This window comes from Cannabis sativa, chromosome X (genome assembly GCF_029168945.1).
Source record: "Cannabis sativa cultivar Pink pepper isolate KNU-18-1 chromosome X, ASM2916894v1, whole genome shotgun sequence".
Taxonomy (NCBI): domain Eukaryota; kingdom Viridiplantae; phylum Streptophyta; class Magnoliopsida; order Rosales; family Cannabaceae; genus Cannabis; species Cannabis sativa.
Window position 1 is genome coordinate 41,565,410 of NC_083610.1, and position 8,632 is coordinate 41,574,041.

General features: G+C 32.1%; 1 protein-coding gene across 1 annotated transcript; it reads right to left on the minus strand.

Moving 5' to 3' along the window:
- Positions 1-3,020: 3,020 nt before the first annotated feature.
- LOC115709724 (protein MITOFERRINLIKE 1, chloroplastic) lies at positions 3,021-4,551 on the minus strand. Its single transcript, XM_030637906.2, has one exon. It carries the CDS (start codon positions 4,442-4,444, stop codon positions 3,281-3,283), a length of 1,164 nt encoding a protein of 387 aa, XP_030493766.2. The 5' UTR covers positions 4,445-4,551; the 3' UTR covers positions 3,021-3,280.
- Positions 4,552-8,632: the final 4,081 nt, after the last annotated feature.

The following is an 8,632-nucleotide window of genomic DNA, read 5'->3' on the forward strand; positions in this document are numbered from 1 at the left end:
GGTTGTCGTAGTTTCCTGTCAGAGGCAAGGGTTTTTTTTTTTTTTTTTTTTAATTTTAGTTTCTTTTGTATACGATCACACTGATATTGATGTAAGGGAAACGCTATTCATGAATAAAATCTTTGCTTTGAACTTTTGGCTATAATCTTTGATGGCTGTAAAAATTAATATGCATAAAGCTTATTCCTCTTGTGTAATAATGTTTTGTCTCGACTAATTCAAAGGCACAAGATGAGGGTAAGATTCATGGAATTAAAGTTACTAGAAATGCAATCCTAATATCTCATCTTGTGTTCACAGATGACACAATCTTGTTTGCTTGAGCTACTCAACAAAATGCTAGTGCTATTGGGGAGTGCTTCAAAAAGTATGAAGAGTGGTCGGGCTAATTGTGTAGTAAGCATAAGTCAAGTATTCTTTTTTCTAAGAATTGCTCGAAAGAGAAAAGGCTCAAGATTGAAGGCCTACTGGAAAATAAAACAACTGTTCAGGTTGGGCAGTACTTGGGTAATCCTTTTGTGTTTTCAAGAATAAAATACAAGATTTTAATTTCATAAAGGACAAACTTAAGAAAAGATTGGAAGGGTGGAGATGAAGACTTTGTCATATGTCGGGAGACTTGCGTCTATTAATTTGGTGGCTCTTGCTACCCCACTTTAATCTATGTCCACGTTAAAGATCCCAATTACCCTTTGTAACTAGTTGAATTTCCTGGTTCGTAGATTTTGATGGACTAGGGATGTCGAGAAAACGCGTTTCTTGGCAACTAAGAATTGGGAGAATCATTGCCAGCCAAAACAGAGAGGTGGATTGGGGTTTAAATGTCCACGTTTAAGATCCCGACTACCCTTAGTAACCAGTTGGATTCCCTGGTTCGTAGATTTTGGTGGACAAGGGGTGTCGAGAAAACGCGTTTCTTGGCGACTAAGAATTTGGAGAATCTTGCCAGCCAAAACAGAGAGGTGGATTTGGGTTTAAAAGGTTTGAGGATTTTAATCGTGTGTTGATTGGGAAATTAGCTTGGGAGATGGCTTCTAATGTGAATAAGTCGTGGGTGAAAGTTCTCCAAGCCAAGTATTGTTTTTGGGACTCCTTTTGGAGTGTTCAATCTAAAAGCTCTGATTCTGTGATTTGGAAAGGGGTTTTGGAAACCTATAAGCTTATCTTGGAAGGGTCTTGCATGATCTTAGCGAATGGAACACATGTTGATATATGGTGGCAGTCGTGGATTCCCTAGCTCGATTATGGTGAATTCTGGGAGATCATGGAAATGATTCGACTCAAGGCCCCCCCATTTGAGGAATGTGGCAGGCCTTATGGATAGATCTCATAAAGTGGAACTCTAGATATGTTTGACACTTATTTGGAGAGGATCTATAGGAGAGAATTGTCTTAATCGATATTGTCAACGAGTTGAAAAAGGACACGATGGTATGGAAAGGATCTGTTAATGGGAAATTCAATGTTAAGGCAACTTATTGGTTGGATCAGGAGCATCGGTTTGGTCTAGCTCTTCCGCGTTGGAAGTTCATTTGATCCAAAAATATCCACCCGAGATTGAGTCTGATGCTTTGGAGAGTTTGTTGTGGAACTCTTTTGTCTAGAAATAAGTATTCAGGTGATGGGGAAAGAGGATGTGTTCTGTGTGATTGCGATGTTGAAACCCTGAGCCAATTGTTTTTTGGATGTCCGTTGGCTAGAACTCTTCGGTTTAGTGCTCCGATTCCTTTAAAAACTGAATGCTTATATGAGCAGGATGTTTCTATGGCCAGTTTTGCTCTGTGTTTGGAGCTTAAGGGTGATGAGTTGACACAATTTCTTGTGTGTTCAACTTTGATTTTTGATGTCTTATGGAACCAGAGAAATTCCATTTTGCATGGAGGTAAAGGTAAGGATTTGAGGATGCTGCATGAGAATATTCATAAAAGATTTGCAGAGTTTTCAAGCACTGATGTTCTAAGAGTATCCTCGTTGTCCTCTTCAAGGAGTGAGCCTAGATTGAAGGTATCGTTTTTAGTGACTGATCGAGCTTTCAAAGACTCTTGGTGCGATTTGGCTATTATGGCTATTGATTGCAGTAATGTCTTTTGGGAGTATAAGTCTAGTCGAGAAAAGGGTGACTCTGCCTTGGAGGCGGAAATGAAAGCAATCTACTTGGCTTTGAGTTGGGCTGCAGAGAAAGGATGGGATTCTATTATTCTTTGTTCTAACTGTTTGGTGGCTATTTCGGCTTTGGAGAAGAAGCACCTCCCGAACTGTCGCCTCGCTGGGGTTTTCTTCTCTATTTTATCTATCTTGTTTAAGTTTAAGTTTCATGCTTTTAGATTTCTTAAGCAAGACTTGATTTCTGCTAGGGTCCAGGACTCAAATTGTATTGGGGAGGGATTGCCCCTGTCAATCCTAATGTTTTAATCTAATTTCTGAACTGAAGTTCTTTTTCAAAAAAAAAGTTCTGAAACTATATGTAAAGTAAGAGCATTTTCCAGTGCGGGCGCTATGGATTTTGATTATTTTCTCAAATCAAATTGCATTTCTAGTTTTCTAAACTTGTCACAGCATCGCAAGACCTCAAATCAGCATAAATCACACTGCAAAAGTGCAATGGAGTGTAGACGATTTACACTATTGCTAAAGAAGCAAATAATATAATATAATTTCACCAACATAATAAAAATACAACATCTTATTATAAAAAATTAAAAAATAATTTGTTAAAAATTTACAACATAACAGTACTGAATCAAAATTTATAAATAATTGGTGTGGTGCAGATTGAATAGCAATTAACACAAATCACACATTGTTTTGAACATGGATACATCAAAATCCCAACATTGCCAGCTAAATTGAGTTTTCAGGAAAAAGAGAAAAAAGAATAAGCTGAGTTGTGTAGTTTCAAATCAAATCTTAAAGACAATGTGCCATTATTCAAGTTGTTCTCTTATGTCTCCAACCTTCATAGCAATCATTTTTATACATACAATAAAAACTATACATTATGAAAAAGAGAGAGCAATAACTAATTAGAACAGCCTTATTATTATCCATAGAAAACATGGGAAAAATTACATACATATTGATCATATCATATGAGCTACCAGTAGCCATGATTTTGCATTAGTATCTTATACAAAATTTGCAGACTAAATCCCACTAAAATGACAATTATTTGAGACCATTTTCTCAATATTTATACACCAATCTCTATGAATCTAAAACTCACAACAACCAAAAAAAGAAAGATTAAAAATGCATTTTTTTTTTTCAAAGCAAGAACAACTTAACTGGAGGGAGAAGCCTCAAAAGCCAACTCTTGTAGTTCCTTCTGTTTTACATACTGATTCAGCAAAGTAAGCCTAGCAGTCTCAAAAGCAAAGTAACCCAATGCTGAAAAACAAGCACTGTGAAGAACCCTTGGCCCCATTCCTCTGGTGAACCCAACCCAACCTTCCTCCATTAAAATCTGCTTCACTGTATTTGAGAACCCATTGTACATAGCTGCAGAAGCCACCTTAGGTGCTCCCCCAACTCGGACTTGGGTCATTAGCCTAGTTTTAACCACATCAAGCGGAGTCGTAATCGAAGCCGAGATTGCTCCGGCAAGAGCCCCACAAAACACGCTCTGAAAAGGCTCCAAATTGGTCTGATTCGTCTTGTTCAAGACTGCAGCTTTAAGATACTCGAAGGAAGAGTAGCTAAGAACCCCAGCAGGCAAATTCCTCAGCAATGTGGCAGAGTACCCTGCGTAGAGACCCAAAACGCCGTCGTTTTCGATTATCCTCAATAGAACTTGCCAAGACCGGCCTTTTGCTCCGGCTTGCATTTGCTGAGTAATTAGCTCTTTGGGGACCATTATAGCTGAAGAGACGATATTGCCCATGGCACCGGCCGTCGGAGGAATAAGGACAGAAGGGTATTTAGGGAATTTGGAGAGGAACGATTTTCCGAACTCGCAGGTACCGAAATAGACCGCCGAAGAAGCTGTTGAGCCGACGATCACGGCGGAGATTCCGCTGTAGAAACCCAAAACCCCTTTGCTTTGAAAAGTTTTAACGACGGCGTCGAAAGCGTTCTTGTACATTTCGGAGGCACCTCGTGTCTGGAGCTTTGTTTTGATTGTGTCGAGTGGGAGAAGGCAGACGTAGGTGAATGCGCCGGCAATGCCGCCGGCGCCGGCGCCTATTACGGCACGCTCGAAGACGGTGAGGCTCTTCATTAGGGATTGGACTCTGGGGCTGTTTTTGGTGGTGGGTTTGAACCAATTTTGAGATCTGGGTGCGGCGGATGAGGCGGAGGCGAATGGAAGTGAGTCGAAAAGCTTGGGGGATTGGGTGTTAATGGCGGCGAAATGGGTGAAGAGATTGGGAAAGTGAATTGAGTTTGGGTTGTGGTTGTTTGGGTCCGGTGACGGAAGCCCTAGAGAGGCAGAAATTCTTGATTCCATGGCTGAGAATTCTCTGGAGAGATCTTCTCTCTCCTCTTCTTCTCTTATTCTTCTTCTTCTCTCTAGAGCTTCGGTAATGGACGGTGAAGGGTGTAAGACTTTAATTGGACCTAACAACCACATCCACCGACCACAGAACATGAGTTGGGCTTTTTTGGTCTTGGAATTGGGCCTACTGGCCCAAAATCTAGTTGTATAGAGATACTTTCCTAAATACTCAAAAATGACAAAATATTTACAAAAAGACATATTTATAGTTTTCTCAACACTTTTACCGATTTAAACTTTTTTTTTTGTTTTTTACAATTATACATACGGTTATTTTTCTGTTGCTACTGCATGAATGCTAAGTGAAAACAATATTGTTTTCTGAAAAAATACAAGTAAAAAACTTGTAAAAAAATCCATAAAAACTTAAGGAAAAGTACGATTTTAGGTATGAGGAAATTAGACTTTATACCCTTGTTATATTGTTCTATTTTATTTTTACCATCTTTTTTAAAGTCTATCATTTTTACCTTTTTTTTAAATACTTTATCAATTTTACCCTTTGTCACCTCAATATACTTTTCATATGACTCCTTTATGTCAGGGTATTTTGGGTACAGTACATATAAAAGGAGGTATGTTTCAATTAAATATAAAATTAGAGATAAATTTGGTTAATTGATCAATAAAAGAGGTATTTTTCAATAAACCCCTTTAGGTATTGGGTAAAACTCTCCAAAATCTACTCATTGGACATTAGGCAATAAATTATTAAAATTATATAAAGGAAAAAATATAAGGGGTTTTTACAAAAAATATTAGATTTTGGACAAAAGCTTACAATTTTACTGTCATACGGAATTTTTTACAAAAATACTCTATTTTTCTAAAACAACATAACATAACAATTAAAAATAACAGTAGAACAACTAAAAAATAATCATGAAAACTTAACACAGTATACAGTATAAAATTTACACAATATTTTTGAAAAAAAAAAGTATTTTTTTAAAAAAATTTCGCCCTTCAATAAAAAAGGAAAAAAATTAAAAATTTAAGTATGTAATGTAAAAATTCCAAAAAATAATTTGGTATTTTCTCACATCTTTCATTCTTTCTTTTCTTCTTCATGACAAACAATACATAATCCTTGGAGAAAGAAATGTAGTCATCGGAAAACTACTTAACTTATTTGATTCAATAAAATTGTTTTAAGCAACATTGAACCACATTATTCAAAAAACGAAAAAAAAACATTGAACAATTTTATGTAGGCCAAACTTTGTTATTTGGGGTAAGTTTAAAAATGCCCCATTTATTGATCAATTAATCAAATTTACCTCTAATTTTATATTTATTTGAAACATACTTCTTTTTATATGTATTGTACCTAAAATAACCTGATATAAGAGAGTCACATGGAGAGTATTTTGAAGTGACAATGGCAAAATTAGTACAATATTTAAAAAAAGAGGTAAAAATGATAGACTTTAAAAAAGAGGGTAAAAATAAAAGATGACAATATAAAAAGGGTATAGAGTATAATTTCCTCTTGTTATTTTTGGCATAATTGGTTGAAGTCCAAGCTCTGTTATTGGGATTTTTACACCATGAAATTTCTAATTTTTTGTTGTGGGGTAGAATTTTTTTAAAAAATATTGTGTATTTTTTATACTGTGTATTGTGTTAAGTTTTCACTTCCATGGTTGTTCTTTAGTTGTTCTACTATTGTTTTAATTATTTTATTTTGTTGTTTTAGAGTAGTTTTATAAAAAGATAGTATTTTTGTAAATAATTTTATGTGACAGTAAAATTATAAATTTTTATTCAAAATCTAATATTTTTGTATAAATCCATACAGTCCATCACTGAGCTTTGTTGTACTAAGATCATTTTCAATAAAATGCAAATATATTAGTATATGGTTATATTTTAGCACTTTTCAAAAATTTAGTTACCCTTAAGTTTGTATGTGAGCTGTTAGAATGAAACCAATCACCACCATTAGATTTTATCTTCTTTAATCCAACGTGTAGAAAATTGTCTCTATACACAGGCCCAGCTATAAATACAAGCAGATTAAGTTTGTGTCTAAAACCCACTTAATTCAACAGTTTAACAAAAAAAAAATTCTTTTTAAAATTACATAATCTATTTTAGGAAAATTTACATTCTCATGCAAGTTATTGAAATTAATTACAATTTTAACAAATTAATTTTAATATACCCAATCACTAACATTATTAATTAAAATAACCAAATTTCATGATATGCTGTCGTATTTATTATAGGGACTTTTTCAATATTATACCTAAAATTGATTTTATTTACAAAAATACCTTTAAGAAAATTATTTGCGTAAATACCGTTGTGACACGTCAGCATACATACCGAAATTCAAAATAATTACCGAAAAATTAAAAAAATTAAAAAAATCTCGTTTCCAGAAATTTTCTTTGTTCGGGAGAGTTAAAAAAAAGCAACCATTTAGTTACTTTTGATGTGAATAAGATATCAATTGGTTACTTTTCCATTAAAAAATTTATTTCAGAATTTTACACATATATAAATAATAAAATAACCATTTTAATATGTGAGAAACAGATATTTTTCTGTCTCTAAAAAAATGACGGCTAATATTAAAAGAAACTTTTTGTTTCCTTTTTATATTTTTAAGCTATATTATGTCATTTTATTGTTTAAGATACTTTGATGTTACCTTTTTTTTTAATGTAACTTATATGATGTTTCAGATACTATTTAATTTAGAGGAAATTACACTCTATACCCTTTTTATATTGTCCTATTTTATTTTTACCCTCTTTTTTAAAGTCTATCATTTTTACCTCTTTTTTTAAACATTGTACCAATTTTGCCCCTGTCACTTCAAGATACTCTCCATGTGACTCTCTTATGTCAGGGTATTTTGGGTATAATACATATAAAAAGAGGTATGTTTCAAATAAATATAAAATTAAAGGCAAATTTGATTAATTGCTTAATAAAAGTGGTATTTTTCAACTTACCCCTTTAATTTATTTACAAATTATTTTATAAACCTATTAAAATAATTTTATAACAATAAATTTAATATAAAATGGTGATGTCCATGGGATCATCGGAAAAGTTTTTGGGTTAACAATAAGCATATTTAATTTTGTTTAAACTTATAATGTTGTACTTTACGATACTATAAAAATAGTTACAATTATATTTCTAATTGTAACTTATATGATATTTAAGATACTATTTGGTTTATTTATAAGGCATTTTATAAACTTATAAAAATAGTTTTATAAAAATAAATTTATTTATAATTTAATCTTGTGAGATCTAAAGATAAAATAAGAAAATACTTTTTAGTAACCTATCAAGTTGTTTGGCACATTAATTTTGTTTAAGCTTAAAGATTAATTACTTAAGAAAATATAAAAGAAATTAAATGTTAAATTTAATTTCGATTATCTTCTTTGGTAACGGTGAAAAAATATATATATTTCTTACTTATTAAAATGATCATTTAAAAAATTGATTTCAATAATATAGCTCTTAAAACTAAAATAATTATTTGTGTAATAAAAAATAATTTTTTTAAAATTTGTGAAAGAAAAGAGAGAGAGAGAAATGAGAATAAGTTGGAAATTTAATTTTAAAGTTTTTTTAAAAAATATAAATAAAATAAAATAAAAGAGATATTTAAATATTACGTCATTAAAAAAAGTAACAAAATAAATAAATAAATAACCTGAGGACTCATGTTTGGATGTAAAAATCTTAAGAAATAAAATTTAACAAAAAATAAGAAGAGAGTCTCAACTCACTCTTGTCAGCTAGCAAAAAAAAATGAAAGACTGACTTTTTCTCTAGGTGCACGCGTACCAATTTCATTAAAAAAGTTTCGATATTGGCAGCATTAAATTATTAAAGGTCATTTAGATAAATATTTTAAAAAGTACGTATGGTGAGGTAAATATTTCTTTATTATACCCAATTTATTTCAGTTCAAATTATATTCATATTTATTACAATTTATTTGCTTTCACATTTTACAATCCCTTTTGTAGTATCTAATATTATTATTTGAATATTTTGAATATTGTTTGGTATCAATTTTTTAATATTATCATTATTATTTTTTTTTTGAAAGAAAATATGTTATTAAATCAAATCAAATCAGCTGTTACAAGAGCACTAATAAAT